General features: G+C 40.5%; 1 protein-coding gene across 1 annotated transcript; it reads left to right on the forward strand.

Annotated features, from left to right (window-relative positions):
• The first annotated feature begins 5,597 nt into the window (after nt 1-5,597).
• On the forward strand, nt 5,598-21,100 carry LOC131236143 (uncharacterized). Its single transcript, XM_058233290.1, has 8 exons — nt 5,598-6,083; nt 12,217-12,276; nt 12,415-12,663; nt 13,485-13,561; nt 17,823-17,899; nt 18,745-18,877; nt 18,966-19,142; nt 20,391-21,100. Exons 1-7 carry the CDS (start codon nt 5,648-5,650, stop codon nt 19,128-19,130), a joined length of 1,197 nt encoding a protein of 398 aa, XP_058089273.1. The 5' UTR covers nt 5,598-5,647; the 3' UTR covers nt 19,131-19,142; nt 20,391-21,100.
• Nucleotides 21,101-21,668: the final 568 nt, after the last annotated feature.

The raw sequence follows: 21,668 nt of genomic DNA on the forward strand, positions 1-21,668 counted from the left end.
TTAAAAGTCGCAATGGACTCCAATACTAGCTAGACGCAGATTAGCTACGAAAGGTTACATCACCAAGTTCTGTGAGACCCACCATGATGTATGTGTTACATCCATACTATTCATTTAGTTGGACATATCAATTTAAGGCATGAGACAAAGAATGAGTCAGATCCAAAGCTGGAATGTACCCACCACAAAAAACAGTGGATAGAGTGACACCCACCATTAAAATTTTCCAAGGGGCATAAAAGTTTTTTATCAAGCTGAAATTTGTGTTTTCCCTTCTTTCATGTATGTCTTAACTTATGAATAAGTTGGATATCAGATAAACATCATAGTGGGCCTTAGGAAGGTTTCAACAGCGGGCGTAAGGCTTTCGCAAAAATTATGCGTGAGAGAGGTGGAGGGATATTTTAATAACCTATTGCACTGATTTTGTTTATCCAGTTTCCCTTTAAAATCTCCTCGTTTAGAATTTTTACCATCCGACGAATAACATGGCTCCAGCACTCAACCTTATGGAAGGTATAATACGGTCGACAATTAGTACCTTTTCCCTATATATATATATATATATATATATATATATATATATATATATATATATATATATATAGTCAAGCTCAAGCGTTTGCACATGTGTCATAGGCGTCTAATACGGTCGACAATTAGTACCTTTTCCCTAAGGTATAGATTTTTCCCTGATCTCAAATTCTAGTGGACCATAGAAAAGAGAAATGCAAATCAAGGGAGGAAACTATTTTCATTTTTCATGGCTCACCAAAGTTTTGGATCAAAATAAACTTTGGGACCGGGCGGTTTCATCAAGTGCTGCTTCACATGGACCGTTCAGATTTGAGAGTCACATCACATATGATGGGTTCTCAAAAAAATTCGCATGAGTTCCATACAGACAGTTGAGCGTTCGGCTATCTATATATATATATGGGAAATGGTACTATGAAGTGGACCTCATGGAACTTCACATGAGGTTGAGCTGTATGCGTATCGAACATCTACCCCATTACTCAGATGCACCATTCCATGATGGGCCATGAGCTTAAAAATCAAGTCAATTCATGAATTGGGTGGGCCACATCACATATAACAGTTGGGAGAGGTTACCCTCCCATTAAAACATTCATAATTATTTATTGGGCCCATCGAAATGTGGTTCACAGATCCGGCCCATTAATTGTGTTTGTCCCACTTGGAAGAGGGGTCAGAACAAGTTTCAACCACATCCAAAACTCAGGTAGAGCCCACCAAGTGCTTTTATATATTTTAGGCATGTCTTCGCATTGTTTTATATGGTATGGCCCACTTGAGTTTCGTATAAGGCGATTTTTGGGTTATCCCATAACCTAAAGGGGACCCATCAAATGCACGGTGTTGATTTTTGGGATATCTCATATATATATATGTGTGTGTGTGTGTGTGTGTGTGTGTGTGTGTGTGTGGATGATTAATGTAATGCATGTGCCATCCAACTTGTTGGGCTGTGCAATTTGTATGATATCCAACCTATTTAACAAGGTTACCTACCGTGAAATTGGGATGCCCCTCATGACAAGATGTTGCTTATAAAAAAATAATAATAATAATCTGGAATGGCATTTTACTAAGTTTTTTTTATATTTTATTTAAGAAAAAATCATTAGTTTTCTAGGCCATGTTTTATAGACGTATAAAAATTGAAAGTACAAATATGGATGCCCATTTCATGCATGTCCAAGGACCTGACCTGAACCTGGCCAGTACCACCCAAACCATTCTAATGTCTCATGAGTCGTGGAAAAGGTTGGCCCTGTCATGCCTTAAAATGATGCAGATTCAAAGCTCAAGCAGACCCCACCCGAAAAAAGGCCATAGGTCTATTTTAATCTGAACCAAAATCAAAATCAGGTCCATCTAAAAACCAGGTCCAAACCTGTTTGGATCAAGTTGATTTTGAGAGGACTTGGACTTGAGTCATTTAGCAACTTTTAGACCTAGAGCCGCCCAATGGATCCAAATTTTGAACATAAGCCAACTTAGGTCTAATGACCCTTGGATCGATTTGACACACTTGCACCCTACATCTATTTAGGTAACGTGGAAAATATGCTGGGTTGGGCTGAATTAAAATTTTGAATATATATAGCTCGCGCAGAAGGCCTAGCTAAGCAAATTATGGGTCTAAACCAACCCAAGTCCGGTCACTAGGCACTCAAATCTAAGGTTGTCATGGGTCGGAAGTGGGCTATATGAGGTTTAACTCAGGACTGACCCAATAATAGAAGAACTATACTCAAGCTCGCTTGAGCGCAAATGGGCCAATTTTAAAGGCCAAATCTAACTTTTTGCCTTCTCTGGACCTAACATGCCTTTTCTAATTTTCTTACTTTATAATATGTTGTAAGTTGCAATTATAAATGTAATTAATAACATTCTCATTATAATGGACGCGGATTAGCTACTGGCAGGTTGAGTAGCAAGATGGCTACTGAAGTGACGTCACCAAGTTACGTGGGTCCCACCATTACGAATGTGTTATATCCACACGGTCCTTCCATTTGGAGAGATCATTTTAGGATATAAGTCAAAAATTGAGGCAGATAAAAATCTGTAATGGACCCCATTACAGAAAACAGTGGAGAAAGTGACATCCACCGTTGAAACCTTCCTCATGTCCACCATGATGTTTATATGAGATCCAACCCGTTAATAAGTTAAAAAACACATTATAAAATGGAAAAAAATATATGAGCTGGATCGAAAACTTTTGTGGCCCTTGGAAGTTTTTAACGGTGGGCGTAACTCTCTACTGCTTTCTGTGGTGGGGTCCATTGGAGCTTTGAATCTTAGTCATTCTTTGGTTCATGCCATAAAATCCATAAAATGTTCTCTCCAAATGGATGGATGGTATGGATACAAAGCATACATCATGGTGGGGCCCACGGAACTTGGTGACATCACTTCAGTAGTGAGTCTTGCTACTCAACCTGTCGGTAGCTAATCCGCGCCCCATTATAATGGCCCATGGATGTCCAGTCTCCGGCCTGACAAATAGGCCAGCGTCTAAGCTAGGCTATCTATTCCGATTTAAGATCAGAGTTGGGTTGTTCATTAGGTGTACCCAATCTGTTAGAGTTGGTGCCTGAAAAACCATCCATGCCCTAATCCATTGGCCAAGTGGATGTGGGCGGATCTCAACCATTGATCTCATTGACTACAGGTCCTAGTTGGACGAATGATATAAGCCTTGGGATAAATTTAGTGTTACACTCTTATTATATATTCATTGCCTCATAGGAGGTGCACGCGGTACGTCCTTTGGTTCTTGGAAAATCAAGATTAAACTCAATGGTCACATACTTGTGAGAGTTGTGTTCCATGGATCCTAATACCCAAATGTACTATGTTCATCATAGATGCTTAGGACACATTTGTGAACATCTACCATTGAGATATATAGTTATCTTGTATCATTATAAACAATATCCACCATCAGAAACCAACTTAGAGTTCGTCATACCTTTCTCCCTTAACCTACACAATAGTGTGAGTGTGTCATGGATACGTGTTCCTAGTTTGAGCCCTTGAACACTCACATTGATGGATCGAGCTCAAGTCAATAATCAGAGAGCTCATTAGCCTGGACTATGATCATAAGATCAATGACTCAAATTATTTACATTAGATGATTAATTCTTAAACCTGAGGAAGTATAAAAGGTCATGAATCTTGCCTGGATGACTTTGGCTCACCTTATGAGGTCAATGCAAGCTCATTGACAGTGGATGATGTTAGGTATATCTAAGTTTCATTGGTTCTTGCATGGGTGAATAAGGGATCCACTAGTTGTATCATGGGATATTTTTGGAGGCTACATCCGATTAGATCAAGAATCATCAAGTAGTTTTTTCATTGGGTCCAACACTTGAAAGACTTTAATCGCCTTTTAAACGGTTTTCAATCGTTAAATATTTCTTTTAACTGTTAAAACTACTTCGATCGCAGTTAATGATGTTTTGATAGGTTGAATCTGATGGTCCATTTTATTATTGGCAAGAGATATAGATCATAGGTGGATGTGCTTAATAGTGAAGGATTATGACTATGTGTACGATAGAGGTGGATTGATAAACTTTCTTCATAGCAAGGTATGCATAAGTCTATAAGAAAGAGGAGCATCATATTGAGTTCTCCTTTTCAAATCCTAACCACGCCATATAAATATGATCCATTGCAGTAAGGATGGGAGAGACATATCTCATAGAAAACCCTTGGACGTCCCCTCCCCCCTTGGGATGCCTAACTATAAAGAGAGTAGTGAGTGTGGGAAGGAAAGGAGAATGTGGACATCCATAGCCTCCACCGCTATACTTGTGCATGCCTATGCGTAAGGCCGACTATTTGTACGGCTTTGGTCATTCCTTGGCCCTTATTACAGAAATTAATTGGTTTCTTACTATCTTAAACTTAAATTAGATCGAGAAAGACTCTAATTTAAGAGAGCGACATCGACACTTGATCACAAATGTTGAATTCATGAGCACTCTGCTCAGGTACAGTCTCCACTTCTCACATTTATTCTAATCTAAAATTTTGATGTTATTACAAATAAAGATTCTTGAAACCTACAATTAAACTGCATTATATTTCAATACCACCATCATTATCATGCATCCTATATCACAAAAATACCTTTAAAATCCAAAATGACTTGTGGTGGGTAGAGATGTGAACAAGTCGAGTTAGCTTGCTCAACTTGACTCACCTAAGCTAGAAATTGGATTCGGACTAAGTTGAGCTGGTTTTTAAAGCTTGAAAAATTTTCGAGCCGAGTTTGAGCTTGCCCGAACTCAACTCGACTTGGATCGAACATCAACTCGAATCGACTTGGATAGAATCAGCTGGGTGACTCGTTTATTTTGATATTAATGCTACTCGTTGAATGTTCGATGAAATAACTCAATAAATTATGATTACCCTTATATCTTGATTTTGATGTTGCTCACCAAGTGTTTGATGAAATACATGTAAAGTGTTGTTATTGTTTTGCATGTTTCAAGGACTGAGCCGAGCCGAGTTTGAGCTGGGGTTAGCTACTAGCTGAGTTGAACCGAGCTGTGCCAAGCTCGACTCGGTTCAACTCGTGTACAGCTCTGGGATATGATCAGGTAGTTCCAGGGGTCTCTAAGCCACAGCCCCGCCTGATTTAATATATATATATATATATATATATATATATATATATATATATATATATATATAAAACAACAACAACAACAACACGCAAAGGGCTTAAACTTTAGGCCAAGACCAGGCCCTTGGCCATAGTATTCGAGTCCAAGCCCGGCCCGGAGCAGTTGAGACCCAAAATGTACAGCAGCCCTTCCGGGCCTGGTCCAGTGGCAGCCCTACTTTCAAAGGTGATCCACATGAGATTTGTAATTGCTTCATTCTTCAGATGATCCCCTAAAATAAGGTGGCAAAAAGGGTGGACGGCGCATATATCGAGGTGGACCCCACAGTCAGGGTCGGACCCACGTGGCTGGATCCAGGGTCGCAGCTAATCGGCGCCCCCATCATTTCCCTCCAATAAATCCTACGCATTTTGAACTTTCAGTTTGTTTGGCAATATCTTCATTTCCCTCAGGAGATCTCTCTCATGGCAATATCCTCAATGGCCCCCTCCCTGTCTTCTCTCAGCCGTCCATCATCTCCTCATCCATCTCCATTGCCGTTCATCTCTCCCAAAATCCCCCCCTTCTTCGGAACCTCCTCCCCTCTTCTGTCTCAATCCCCCGCCAGAAAGAGTCCCACCACAAGAGCTCTCAGAGGCTGGCGAGAATACGAGGAAGCCGTCAAAGACGAGGACCTCGCCCGAGCCCTCCACTTCTTGAAATCCATCGAATCCCTTCCTCTCCAATCCTCTCCCCACAGCGGCAGCAGTGGCGGTCTATTGCAGCTGCAGCGACCGGAGAGGGACTGGGAAGTGCTCGATGCTTGCTTGAATGCCGATGACATGAAGCTTGTCGGCAGCACCTACAAGTTCCTCCACGACCGGGGCTTCCTCCCTAATTTTGGGAAGTGCAAGAACATCGGTAATTCTGCGAATATGTTCGTTTTGGGATCTTGAAATCTGTTGGAATTGTTTGATTCTGGCGATTTGTATGGTAATTTGATGATTTTGTAGGGATTATTATATGAGTTTTGAGATGGGTATTCTGGTTTATGTTCTGATCATGTTTTTTTGGTTGTGGATCGAATTGAGTGATTGAAAAGGAAAAACTGGTGCTATTTTTGGATTCTTTATGTGAATGCTGTGGTGGGTTTCTGGGACTACTTTCTTTTGCATGTTTGAGGGCCTGTAATTCGACTAATTTGAACGAGAACTTGTTTATGTGATTGTAGAAATGTTGAAATGCAAATGATTTGAATAGAAGCTTGACATTTTATTAGTATCTGGATGATGATTTAGTTGGGTTTTGGGAAAATTTAAGGGGTTGTTTGGCTCCCTGGAATCAAAAGGGCCTAAGCGGTCCTTTGCCAACCTTGAGTAAGAGATTCTGTTACTCATGTTTGGGTACTGGGAATGTAATTCTGTGGAATTCAGAAACTGTGTTTGGATAGTGGGAAAGAAGGGGTGCTGTCATATTTATTTATTTTTTTTTTTTTAAAAAAAAAAACACTAAAAAAGTGACTGTTGGGAGAGAATCCATGTCCCTGGAATTTGCAAACCAGCTTTTTAATAGGGCCTCAAATATTGGAATTTGCCCCTACTTAAGGGTCTGTTTGCATCAAAAGTTAAGCCTGTATAGCCCGGCTAGTTCGGTCTGTCTTGGTCTTGTCTGGCTAGGCCAATGCTGTTCTAACCAGGCCAGTTTGCTGTTTGTTGGAACCTATCTAGTATAGCAAAAAAAAGAAGAAGCCTGCTTGTTGTTTGTTGAAGTCTATCCAGGTCTTATTTTCTCCTTCAAAACACTAGGAGCTCTGTGGGACCTATCAGGCTGTCAGAGTGGAATTCACTTTTTACATCAAGCTTCTCCCCTCATATCCCCTCTACAATAAAAAATAAAAAAATCAACTCAATTTAAAACTTAGTTAGGCCCATGGTGTGCCATAAAGGCCATTATGTAAAGGTAACAGTGACAACCGTTGCACGTTACGGGGTCATAATGGCCATAAAAGCCGTTATAGAAAAAAATGACGTAATCGCCGTTAACAGCCCATTACACCCCTTGTAAAGGCCGTAACAGTCCTACAATGGTTTATTACGGGGCAGATATGGGTTTTTTTATTTTTATTTCAATGTTATAGGGCAAATACAGGTTTTTTGTGTTTTTTCTATCAATAAAAAAAGCAACCATAATGGCAGTTACGGGGGCCATAACAGCCGTTACAACTCGTATCGTAAAGGTAACGGTGGTGGCCATTATGGCCACTGTTACCATTGCGGATAAAGTGCTGGATGGAACGTGATCCTAGTTATTGACCATATTGATAAACTAAGAAGGGGCTTTCTATGGCAAGGAGGGGCTTCCAAAGGCAGATTCCATCTTCTTAGTTGGAAAGAAGTGTGCCGGCCTTTCAATTGGGGGGATCAGATGCCTAGATTTTGTTAATGTGGCTCTGCTGGGTAAATGGGTTGGCCGTTCGAGGTGGAGTCCTCGGGTTTTTGGAGGCAAATTGTCGTGGTTAAATATGGCACCAACCCCTATGGTTGGCGGACCAAGGACTCTTCCCTTTAATGGACCTCGTTTTTGTGGAAGGAGAAAGCTTGGATTGCTCGAAAGGTCTTTTTAGGTTTTAGTTATGTTCTTGGGGAGGGGTCTAGGATGAGGTTTTGGGATAATATTTGGTGAGGCGAGTCGAGCTCAGATATTCTTTCCCTGATTTGGTTAGTCTTTGCCCTGTGGCAGACATTGCAGTTGCTAGTTGTTTCTCTCAGGATGATTCGGGAGGTGTTTGGGCTCCCCCTTATAGGAGGGATCTTTATGATAATGAGTATGAGGATCTGTCGTGTCTCTTTCTTGCTTGCAGAGGATCTTGGCTTCTCCGAGTGTTGAAGGCTCGCTTGTTTGGTGCACTGAAAGCTCTAGTAGATTCTTTACCTGGTCCTTGCATTAACTTCCTTCTCATCCTATCCAAAGGGATGACTGGCATTGCACTTCGTAGTTTGGCCGCATGGGTCTCCTCCCAAAGTTTTAGCATTTGCCTAGCTCATAAGAAGAAACATAATCCTTACTACGAACAACCTTCAGAAGCATTTGATGATTCTCCCTAATGTATGTTTATTATGTTTGAGTACCAAGGAATCTGTCGATCATCTTTATATCCACTACTCCTCTAGAGTGGTTTGATCGGTGTTCTTCGATCGACGGGAGTTAGTTGGTTGATGCCTAGTTCTATTAATTGTCTTTTTAGATCTTGGCATGATGGAGGAGGATGTTTGCTTGGCCGTAGCAAATGGAGGTTGGCTCTGCTTGCACTGTTGTGGGCTGGCTGGAAAGAAGCAATCGTTGCTTCCATAACCGGGGGTGTTCTTTAGGTAGGGTGCTCAATCAGGATCTTTTGTGTATTTTAAAATGGGCGGGTTGAATCCTTATTTTTGGGTTCTTGTGCAAGGTTTTGGTTGATTTCCTATTTCTTTCCTTTTGCTTCTTCCTTTTTTCTTTGTTTTCTTTATTGTTGTTATGTTTTCTTTTTGGCTGTTTGGCTCTAATAATATTGCTTCATCCTTTTAAAAAAGGGCAAACCCTTAAAATCAAGTGTTGTGGCCCACCCAAGTTTTTAATCATCAAAATATTTGGTATGTCACTTCATCTTGGTGGGAGGAACCTAATCGTGAGTTGGGTTCATTTTAGGCAATCTTATGGTCCCCACGCACAATGTTTGGTGTGTCTCCATCCCCATCGTTGCCTGTCATGTGTCCCTCTCAAGCTGTGAATCTGACTGATATTTGATTCGAGGGCCTAAAATCATGATTTGAATGTGATTGATGAATGAGATCTCACCACACATGGGTAGATAGGGGGAGGGAGATAGAGAAAGGGAGAGAATGTTGTCTAGGTTTGCTAGGAACCTAAATCCTTGTAAAGACAAGGAGGTCCTGGCTAATTCTCAAAAAGAGATACAAGTCCCTGATTTTCTCGAGATTCTAGCCATGATAATGTCTTCAACTTTTCTTGTTAGTGTGCTTTTCCCCTAAACGTCTCTCTGAGATTCATCACTGAGGTCATGGGTTCAAGTGCCCATTGTGGTGTGTGTGGGCATGTGCATGTGTAAAAAAAAGTCAGGGTTCAACACCAAAGAATTTGTTTCTAGGAAACGAAATTCTTGAGAAAGAGTTTTGTTTCTCATGGTTGGGTATTGGGAATGTAATTTTGTGGAATCCAGAAATTGTGTTTAGGTGCTAGGAAAGAATTGATATGAATTCTACTAGGTAGTTAATATTTATAAAAATAAAAAATGAAAAATGTGACTATTAGGAAGGAATCCATTTCCTTGGAATTTGCCGGCCAACCTCTGACAAGGAGCAAAAGTAAAACACAAAAGATGGGATTGTTTTCTGACTGGAAATTGTTTCTAAGTTTTCACAGGTCCCAAAGCAGGAATTTACCCCTACTTATGGATGCCATTTCTAGTTACTTTTCCAGGTAGCCCAGCAACCCCTAAACGACTATTGGGATGGGTTTTTCGTTGGGTTCCAAGGTTCACATTCTCAAAACTTTGAAATTCATTAACTTGAACGAAAATTTGGATGCTTCCGTGAGTATTACAAAATTGAAATTCAAAAAAAAAAATAATAATAATAATAATAAAAAAAAAAAAAATAAGCGGTTGGAAACTCAGCAATTTTATGATTATTTGTGCGATCGATGAGTTGCACTTTGTGATTATTTTTACATGAATTTAGGAATACGTGTTAGTAATTACATGATAGGGATCGCTCGCTTGCTCATCTCATTTTCCTCCATTGTTTTGTCCTCTTTTTGTTTGTTCTGCGACCCAAGAATACATACAAAAAGGCAGTAGATTGGGGAACTTAAATGGGAATTTATAAAATAAAGAGAAGAACACGTTTCATAGATCATGGGATAAGATTCAAATAAACTAATGGTGGATTTTTCATGGAAGGATTTGCCCTTTCCTATATAAACCCAACAAATGGGCTGATAGAAGGCATCATGCCCCTTAGCATAAAATCAAGAGGATTAAGCAATCTCAATACAGATATGAAATCATTTCGTCAGGATCATGCCCCTTAGCATAAAATCATGTAAACTAAAAAAATGGAGGACCTAGGGATATGAGGATATCCTAGATCAAGCATAAGCCAGTCTACAATCAAGTTTGGATCCGATTCTCTTGACTAGCTATCCCTCTTTTCCGTTCAAACCAAAAGGAAATATCTAGAGAGGAACGAAAGAGATGAAGAAGAGATGGGTTCGAGATGAAAGAAAGTACGAATTCTAAGGCATCAAAGAAAAGAAGACGGTTGCTTCTTACCTTTTCTTACACCTCGAAGATTTAGAAAGAAGGAAAACCTGAAACCGGAGTGGAATCCTCAACACCCAAGGGTCAATCCTGAAACCCTAATCTCTTTGGTAAAAGAGGAAGAAAGCATATGAATTCTCATTCATTCAATAATAAAATAGGGTTTTTCACATTGTATATATAAGCCACGAAAAAAACAAAAAGTGCACTAAAGCCCCTAAAAATAAGAAAAAGAACAAAAAGATGCCTAAAACTAAAACACCCGTGCGACAGGGTGTGAAATCCGCCCCATGGGCCTTCGGTTAGGGTGTGGTCATGCTGCTCCTGCACCCGTAGTGCGTCAGAAAATGGGTCTGATGGACCCGGCGTCCATCAGCATCAACTCCTCCGCTTCGGTACTCTGTCGGCGATGCCTCCTCCTTTGTTACACTCTTAAGGGTGCACCACTGATGTCCGCATCAATGTGCACTAATAAAAGTAATCCATGTCATTATATTGGCAATTGAGAACTTTTATAAGGTATGTATATTGTGCCAATGTTAAAGGATTTTGTCTTTCCTTTATGTTTTGTGTTCAAGAACTTTACCTCAAAAAACATAAAAGAGTCCTTTAATAATTTTACCTTTTGACTGTACAATCACATTAGAAAAACTAGAATTCAATTCTATTGACCAAAGAAAAAGACATTGTCATGTCTTTGTTTTGTGTTTCTGAATATCAAATCCCCCAGATCTCACCTTCTCAAAGGACAACAAAGATAATTTTTAATGGGGGAGGATCTCTCTCTCTCTCTCTCTCTCTCTCTCTCTCTCTCTCTCTCAAAAGACAATAAGGAGGATTTTTAAGGGAGGGCCTTTTACATGTTTTAAAACCAAAAGGGTAAAAAACAAGAAGAAAAAATGTATAAAATTTGGAATAAATTGATTTTTTATCTAAAATTGGGCCCCATTATGCAGTCCATATTTATCTTACGATTTGTACAATTCAATACGGCAATCGTGTGATTTGATATTTGGGATTTGCAATTTGAACGTATGATTCATATCATTGGTGTGCAATATGATATAAATCATAAGATTCACCTCGCAAATAGCTCAATTTTGACAACAACGAATGTAACAATATGATCCAAAATGGCAGTAAGCAATGCATGAAGAAATTTCTGCCCACAAAAGCAAAAATACTCGGGATCATAGTGTGCCATAACAGCTGTTACGTAAAGGTAATGGTGGCAACTGTTACATGTTATGGGGTAGCAATGACCGTATAGGCCGTTGTGGAAAAAAATTACCCATAACCGCTGTTACGGCCCCCATAATGGGGTAGATACGGGTCTTTCTTTTCTTTTTCTTTTTTTCAATGAAAAAAGAGACTGTAACGGCTGTTATGGCCTATATCATAAAGGTAACAATGGTGGCCTTTACGGCCACTGGTGCCGTTAACCGTTATGGAATACCTTGCTCGGGATCTAGTGCTGGTTGTCGCTGGGTTTACAAGATGAAATGCATGTTGAGCAGTATAGATCCCTGAAGGGCTGACTTTCCCAAACAAATCTAAGCAGGATTATGGTGTAGCTCGGTAGGTGGAATGTTCATTGAAATGAAATTGTTTATGTCACTTAACATAATTACCTTGATATGGCAATTTCATTTATGCCATTTATTGAAGTTCTTTATCATCTTAGTTTTCCATCTTTATTTCTTTAAATCTCTTATCTTTTCATTTCCTCATTTGCAGTTTTAGAAGGACCTAGAGATGTGACACCAACAGTTTTGAAGTCTTCAACTGGTTTGGAAGGTGCAGTTCCTCCTTCCTTCCAAAGCTGAAAGAGTTCCAAGGAATTTAATGGCATTTCTTGATACAACACTCCCAAAGTTGTGCATGCTCTCATGTGGTTGAATCCAGTACAAATGTTGCATGTGGTTTCTTTTGCAGCTTCTAAGCTTTCACCAAAGAAGTGGGGTCTTTCTGGAAGCTCTAGTGCCGTCTTAGCTGCTTTTCTCGGTGGAGTATCCTTTCTACTCTCTCAAGGAATAGACATAAGACCCAATCTAGCTGCCATATTGGGGCTAGCTATGCTAGACGCAATTTTCCTAGGTGGCAGCTGTCTTGCTCAGATCTCATGTTTATGGCCTCCATACAGGCGTCGGATTCTTGTTCATGAAGCGGGGCACCTTCTTACTGGTAATTTCTGTTTCGTATAGAAATAGTTCAATGTCCACAGGTATGTCTTTTGTATTCTACATTTATAGTGGAAAGCAGGATGTTGGAGTAGCCACATATTGCATTTAACTTGTGATTTTTCACAGATGCATAGATAGCTCACGGTAGTATTTCTTGCAAATTTTTTTTTTTTTTTTACATATTTAAAATTAATCTTAAATGTTGAGCTTCATTATGTGGATGCGCTGTGAATACTTTGGAACCTATCCCTGATTTGTCTTGTGAGTGTTACTCTCACCATTGCCCGATATGTACCAGCATCGTCCATGAATGATACTGCTGTATCGGCCCAATACAGCCCGATATAGGGGCAACACGGGGTGGTAGGGACCTGTGACGGCCATGAACTAATTCCATATGCAAAAACCGATTTGCAAACCATGGATGCGATTGAATCAAATATGTAGTTAAATAAAGCAGAAATGACCATCTTGTAAATAGCTTACCTATATCCATGTTGACAGTAGCCCTCAATTTGCACTTGCATCTCCCAAGTTCATGTTGAAAGTAATGCAATTGCAATTTGAAGTATGTGAATGATAAGGAAGGGAAATGCAATTTGTAGATTTTCACTTTAATGAACTAGCTATTGCAATTCTCAATAGCACATATGAATGCAGTCTTGTAACTAAATGCATCCTTATTTGAAATTCTTGATGATATGGCATCTCAATGGTTTTGATTGCCAGGAGGATTCTTTTTTTTTTCTTCTTTTTTTCTTTTTCTTTTCAGTTTTTTGATGTTCTTGCATATGATTTTCTGCCTTTTTTTTTATTTTCCAGCATACCTTATGGGTTGCCCAGTTCGTGGAGTAATTTTAGACCCGATTGTAGCTATGCAAATGGGAATTCAGGGGCAGGTAATTCTATGAGCTCTCATAGTCTTCCCATAATATGTCTCCACGGAACCTTCTCTTTTATAATGTGTAGTACCAAATAGATCCAACTTTATAATTTCACTTGTTCAAAAATGGGTACTTCTAACCATTCAGAAAAAAAGGTAATTCACGAGCTCATGACTGGGGCTATCAATTGGCAAGGCCTGGCCCAAGCCAACTCAAAATTTTGAACAGGGCCAGCCTGAGAGGCCTGACCTGACCAGTTCAAATCCAGACTGAAGATAACTCCATGCCCGACCTGTTGACACCAGTACTCATGACATGCCTCTGTGGAACCTTTTCTTTCGTAGTTTGTACCGAATAGATCCGAATGTCATTTTCACTTTTTTAACTAGGTCTTTGTTTTCTTTTCTTTCCTGTGTGAAACCATAAGTATTGGGTACCATAAGAGAGGTGCTTCTACCCTCCCTTCAATAATGCTTATGACCTACTTGAAGGAATGAAAATGGGCACCTGAGGGTCTTCTACAGTTTCTGATGTACTAGTAATTTTCATGGAATACTTGTAATGAATTGTGTATGCTTCACAAAATTCATCATCATCATAGCCTGTCCCATCTATTTGGGTCCCGTTTTATGAATCTTGTTTGGCTATCTTCGGCAAGTTAACAAGCCTTCACATCCCCATTGTTCCTTTTCTATAATGCAAAACCATCCCCATCGTATTCCAAATCTGTTCCTTTTCTTCTGACAAGAAATCATCGACATTTCACTAACTTCAAAAAGGTTGGGACTAGGACTTGATTTTAGTTCTTTGCATATAATCTTGTACTTGAGAGAGTTCGCAATCAAATCCTTGCCCTGATCTGTACTGGAAGTCTAGATTGCAAGTTATTGATTGGGTTTTGATCCTCAAGGCTGCTACTAGCATTCCTGTTGTATGTTTTGATTCTTTTCAGTTTTTATTTTTTATAATTCTTGGAATGTAGATTGCTCATCTTTGCCTTTTTTTCTCATTTTTCTAATGAAGTTATGCTGTCTTTCCAAAAGAAAAAAATTATAATTGTACTCCGAAGGTTCATTGGCTCCACACACCATCTGTTTGAAGAGGAATTTTGGTCATGATGCACTTAGACACGAAGTGTGATGATGCATGCATTCCATACAAAACGGCTTCCATGGTTTGGTGATAGATGTTGCTAACCAAATGGGGCTACTGTGGATGTCCGGTTGGTAACAATCTTCAGATTGGAAAATCCAAACCCATTGATCAATGGCACAAATTGGCAATTAAGAAAGAAGTTAGGGTTGAGAAAAAGGCCAAAGATTGAATGGCTAGGGATTTCCAACTTCACATCTTTGGTGCAACCCTTATCCAGGCTAGATACCATCATATCAATGGTATGGATCATTGAACCATGGCCCTACTCGTATAGAGTAGGCACACAAGGACGCTATTCATGTCCTAGTGTGCAGGTTGTCAATAATTCTTCTTTATCGAACCCTGGTTTAAGTTAGCAAAACAATTTGCTTTAGGGAATCTCTCGACAAACAATTTAAACTAATGTCTAACCTTTATAATTTTTCCTACTATAGTTGCATTCCAAATGCTTCGTCTTGATTTTGCTAATTTTTAAGCCGGTAGAATCTAAAGCTGTCCTCCAAACCTCCAGTTTAGCATTTTCCCCCTCTGGTCCAATTGGCCAACCCCATGTCATCTGCAAACAACACACATCAAAGGGACCTAATTTTGGAGACCACAATTTAATATTCATCTATAACAAGTGCAAAGAGGTAGGGGTTTCCTGCTGACCCTGTTGAACATTCCGAAACATTTGGAACTCATTAGTCTCACTACAAGCTGTTCTCACTCTTATAACAACACCCTCATGCATGTCTTCAATGATGTTGACATATCCTTCCAGGACCCATTTCTCCTCATCACCCATACATAGCCCCCCTTAAGTACTTTATCTTATGCCATCTCCAAATCTATAAAAGCCATGTGCAGATTCTTCCTCTTCTCTCCATATTTTTCCTTTGTTTGTCTTACTAGAAAAATAGCTTAGATTGTTGACTTACTTGGCATGAAGCCAAACTATATTTTTTACAGTCATTTTTTAGCTTTGTTCCACCGCTCAAGGATATGTATAGTATTCTTGAGTTTTCACATTGTACATGCGGAACCTATTGTTAAATGATCCAAGTTGTTGATCTAGACATTCCATAGGGGTACCGCCAGGCGTAATGGCCACTGCTGTTACTGTTATCATACATGCCTTAATAGCTGTTAGGGCATCTTTTTTTAAAAAATAAAAAATAAACAATATGTTTTGGCCCCATTATGGGCTGTTACAGGACCATTATGAGGCTGTTACGGGCTATTTTCCTGTAACGGCCGTTACAGTCGTTTTGGCGCTGTAATGCGTAACAATTACCACTGTTACTGTTGCATAATCATTTTGGCTTACCTTGCTGTTGATATGATGGCTCCACATTTCATAGATAATACCTGTTAAATCTCCCATATTGATACATCCCATTCGTCCAATCTTTAGCCTTTTCTTTAGTCAGAATGTGAACCCATTTTTCTTCCCTTTCCTAACCAACCATCTATTTTCAAGCCACCAATGGAGGGTATGGATTTTCCTGCTGAGGAGACCTGCGGAAAGGTCATCCTTGTTGAGCTTGTTGAGCCCTAGTAAGCCTATGGTCTACCTCATTGAAAAGTGGGCCCCACTTGTACAAATTGAAAACCCAAGGTTACTATGCATATCCTTGGACTTGAAAGTCTCCTAACTTCAACCTCCAACAATGTTTCTAACTCATTGGGTCATCTGAGAACTTGGTATAGATCCTTCGGTTTTCTGCATATTGGAGTTACAAATTGTATTCAATTTTTAAAGTAGTCAAAACCTCTCCAATTTAAAAATTCAATGACTTCATCAACTCTGCTCTTTCCTTCTTTCTTTCTTTCTTCTTCTTCTTTTTCTTCTTTTTTAGAGTAAATGCATAACCAACAAAGTGCGGGAATGGAAATCCACTTAGTTGCTCTAAGTTATTTTCTTCACTCACTTGATTGCTCATCCTAAATGGATCATGGATCTAATGTATGCATGCAACTTTGGATGTTTTGGCCAATGGCTCTTGCTGAAAATAATTGGTGACCCATAAGGCTTCCTCTGCGGTAGAAGTTTCTCTTACAAATTGGAAAGTGATGAAAAATTGCATGACACCAGGTACAACAACAATTAGAGGAGAAGTCCTAACAGAACATCCTTCCCACACTTCCTGCAGCATCTTGGATAATTCCTCCAACCATGGGTGGCAACTGGCAACAGGCTGGCTGGCCCATTGAGTATTGGGTCCCAGCCCATTAGGGTTTTGGCTCGAGCCTGTACAAGTGGCCGTTGGCATTTGGAAGCCTGATCAATAAAAGGGTCGGGCCTGGGCTTGGCCTAGAATTTGCAAACTTTTCTATTGAGGGGTGCAGGCTTGGGCTTGAAATCAAAGGCCCAATTACTAAACCGGGCAATGCTGGGCTGTACCTTTTGGCCCTATTATAACCATGTCAGGCTTGAGTTGAACCCGACCTGGCCAGTTGCCAACCCACCTCTAACCTCCCAATGACCCCCATTCCAACACCCCGATTCATGAAATTGAGTTTCCACACCACCTCTAGGAAGAAAGGCAATTATTGGACATGTCTCAACTCTCTTAATGTGTCCTCCACTTCTAACCAGTCTCTCATCAACACAATGTAGTGTGTGTGAGTGATCCAGGGTTCAATCGCTAGTAGTGACTAGTGAGTAGTGTTTACCTTTCACAAAAAAAAAAAAAAAAAAAAAAAAACCTAATGAAAAATCAAGTGATCTTGCGCAATTAAAGAACTCCCAGTAGACCAAGGTATTTCATAATGGTAATAGTAGCCGCAACAGCCACCACCATTACCTTTACGATACAGGTTGTAACGGCCGTAACGGCAAAGCCCAAGATTTGACCCCGTGACGAATACAATTGTTAAACTTCTGGATACCTTCTTCCTTATTCCAGAATGTTCTATTCTTGTATTCCTTCTAGATAAGATAAAAGAACGGTTACTTGGCAAAGATACCAAAGGATACAAAATCAGTTTTTAAAAACTCATTTTGCTGCTGCTTCTTGTCATTATTTTGACAAACACTTGTATTGTTTTTAGCTCTTTACTGGATGTTTTGGCTCATTACTTTAAGACAGACCTTTTAATTTCATTGTTTTCTTAATTTTTTAAATGAATTCTGCAGGCAGGAACTCAGTTTTGGGATGAGAAGTTGGAAAATGAGCTTGCGGAGGGCCGGCTTTCCAGCGCTTCTTTTGATAGGTAGGTTTAGCTGCTACTGATGACATAAATAAAGGGAATGATTGGGTTTTTTGAAACACCCATAGGTGGATTAGCTACAGCTTAGTTCAGTCACTGGGTGACCCTTTCCATCTCCTTCTGATCAAGATCGCATGGCAATAAGAGTCGCCAATACTAGATCTTGGTATGGGCGTCATGGATTGATGACTTGATCGAACCAGACTTGCTCAAACCGAATCCGGTTTGACACCATGAGTCACCTATGACATGGGTGAGTTGGGACGATTTACCACTGACTCGTTCGAGTAGCAACTTGACTCAGGAAGTGCTGAGTCAGGCCAAGCCACTTAGACTTAAATCCATGATGGGCATTTCACACCAGTTGATTTCCAAACAACTAATAGCACACACAATCTTTTAAAATTTCCTCATCTTGTGCATTTCATTTAAATTGGGAGCTTTGCCCAATGGATCATCCATCAGGTTGGTTGAACCATGGAGGGACCACTTTCTGCAATTGCTAGATTGACGATCCTGCCCATCTGATTGGATCTTTTTCCATTGATTGCTGACTGTTGCCAATATTCCTTTACTACCATCAATTTATTGTCACCAATTGGATGGTCAAGATCATCCCGTCAGTGAGATTCCCATACTGCTCCCAAGTACATGGTGGGACCCCTCCGATGAATGGTCCTGGAATCCAGACCATGGACTCTTCTGCGCCGGATCCAATTTCTGTTGAAGCTCACATTAAGGAATGCCTTTTTGTGGCACACCCAATTCATAGCCTCTACCAATACTAGCAATTCCCAATCACACCATTCGAGCAATTGATTGATGCCCAAGCGCAATTGCATGCCCAGGTACTGCATGGTTCTTTTTGCTGGAATTGCAGCTGAAGCTCTTGTATACGGAGAAGCGGAGGGAGGAGAAAATGACGAGAATCTGTTTAGGAGCATCTCCGTTCTTCTACAACCTCCTCTATCCATTGCACAGGTCTCTCTAATCTCGTCTGCTAATTGCCGGATTATGAGGAACTCTAAGCAGTAGCTGATAAACTCAGTCCATTTTTCTCATGCAACAGATGTCAAATCAGGCACGCTGGTCAGTTTTACAGTCATACAATCTCCTCAAGTGGCACAAACACGCCCACAGAGCTGCTGTTAGAGCTCTAGAGAGTGGCAACAGTCTGAGTGTTGTCATCAGGACGATTGAAGAAGCGATTCTGTCCAAAGGAGTTGAAGAGTAGGAATGTGTTGAGGCACTAATTCATCTTTCACAGACTGGGTAGACTCAATGTCCTAGACCACATTGATAGTTGACCACCATTTCTCGAAGGGGTGTGCTTGAGTGGTAGGGTACCACTGTGAGCTTATGGTGGCACAGGGCAGATTTGGGGCCCATGAGATGTTTGAAGGCCATCCAACCCATCCATCAGATGCGTCACCTAATATTAACCCCAGATGCCAAAAATCAGCCTGACCAAACGCTCAAATGGTCCACAACACAGGGAACAATGTGATGGGTTATGCCTGATCAAGGGTGGGCTTACAAACCACCTCCCCCCACCCACCCCACCAACTTGTTCCCTGTGGTATGATCCACCTGATCTACTGATTAGCCTGGTTGTAGGGCCTTGGGGGTAAATACGCTTATGCATATCGTGGACAGGTTGGATTGTGTGATTACATCTATGGGCCCTACATTTGCCCAGTACCAACGTAGCTTAGGGTGGTACTGGTACCATCTGGAGTGTCCCTTTTTCAATTAGTGGCATCGGATCCACTACAAACTTTGCATGCATGTCCGGCAATCCTGACCATCCAAATCATTCGCCCCAGTGTGGTGGTGCATAGACTGAACTCATACTGATTGAACAATTGTAACCATCTGATTTTGCTCAATGAATTTGGGCTGCTGAAAGTTTTACTTTACCCGTCCTTTCAACAGCTACCAAATGGACGGTCAGGATCCGTTCAAGTAGTGTAGCATTTTGGCCAGTCTCATCCATTGGGTGCTATGATTTATCAATATGCATGTATTTCATATGTATGGTGGACGATAAACCATGACTCAAAAATGGTGGTGAAATATTGTACCTTTTTACAACTGTAATGGTGGCGAAATGTTCTTCTTTTTCAGCGTATGAATATGATCCTCCACATGAGGATATGTATAGCATCTTCAGGTCATCAATTTGTACAAGAGAGGCCATTACTTCTTTTATCTAGACAGTTAATTGGATGGGCCACACTGCAAATGAGTAATGCCATCAAATCTCCCTGATAGGACAATCTTCCAATCCAAGAGATTTTGGGGGAGTGGTCCATCCATGGCATGGCCAATCAGATCAATGGACTCAATCACCAAACCATGGCTCTAGGTGGATCTGATTGTACTAACATACACCCTTGTGTTGATGATCACATAGAACCACCTTTTTCAATGGACACGGTCCATTGGTTTATATTAAGTTGATGACCGTCTCTTTTGGTTCCAAACTCTCTCAGGTAAATGGCAGCATGAAAATGTAAGCACAAAGTAACCAGTCTTTTTCTGCACATGCACTGTGAAAAATGGGTTTGTGGATACGTATGGAGGCGAAGGTGAGAAAATGACATAAATGGAATGCAAATCACAGAAGTTGGGAAGTATATGATCATGATCTTTTCACCCCGAATTTGAACATTTATCTTACTCACTACCGCGAAATGGAACCCGTCCATAGAAGGGAGGGAAGAATATGATGTAGGCTGCCATTCCTTCTTTTCTATATTAGTATACAAGGATGCAGTCAAAGCTTCTGAAAGGGAGGTCCACTTCTGTCATCTAAAAATGATGCTTGAGAGCATGTAAACTTGCCTTCCTGATTTGAACAGAGAGTGGTGAACTTGGGCAGCACTGCTCATGGCGTTTTTCAGGTGACGGATGGGGGTTGACTCACACATGAACTTTTTGCTCAATGATGCCTGAGGATGAAATCTTAGGCCTTGATCACTGGAGAGCATATTTCCTCATACAACCTCATGCAGAATGTATGGAGATGGAACTTTCAATCCTTGGTCATTATCAGACAGTGGGGCTGAAGTTGCAGAGAGCAGATTTTCTTACAATCTATATTCCTGGTGAGGTAAGTGTGTCTCATTGTTGTTTTATGAATATTGTATTTAATCCAGAGAACTTGATTTTAGTTCAGATCACATGTTGGGTTTTGGTGAATTTCATTCTTTCTGTTGGCAAAGTGATTGCGTCTGAAACAATCGCAATGGAACTCCACTGTTCCCAAATGTCATCATCCGTTCCCTCAAGACAGGTTCTTCTCTCTCGACTGAATTCTGGTTAAATGGCCCAGTGCAATCATTCCAATGCATGTAGTGGTTGATTAATCTGAATGGACTGACCATCTGATCTGTCCAATCTACCCTTCATCTGGGATCCTAGCCATCCATCTGATCAATGTCTACAATAATGGACTAGATGTATTATTCATGGTGAAAAGAGCTCCAATAAGTAGTTCTATAACTCAGTGGCTCGACTTGAAGCTCAACCGAGTCAACTCAATTCAGTGAGATTTCGAGCTGAATCTCTTGGAAACTCACGATATGCTTGATTCAGTCAGGACTTAACGAGGCTCATCCTAATTGACTCGGAACTTGGTTGATCTGACATGACTCGGCATGATTTGGTCAACTGTTCTGAGCTACGAAAACAAATGGTAGACGGGAGGACAGTAGAACAGGGAACCCGCCGCCAGCTAGGCTCAATCAAGTCTTCAAGACCTGGTTAG

The sequence above is a fragment of the Magnolia sinica genome, unplaced genomic scaffold (genome assembly GCF_029962835.1).
Source record: "Magnolia sinica isolate HGM2019 unplaced genomic scaffold, MsV1 ctg240, whole genome shotgun sequence".
Taxonomy (NCBI): domain Eukaryota; kingdom Viridiplantae; phylum Streptophyta; class Magnoliopsida; order Magnoliales; family Magnoliaceae; genus Magnolia; species Magnolia sinica.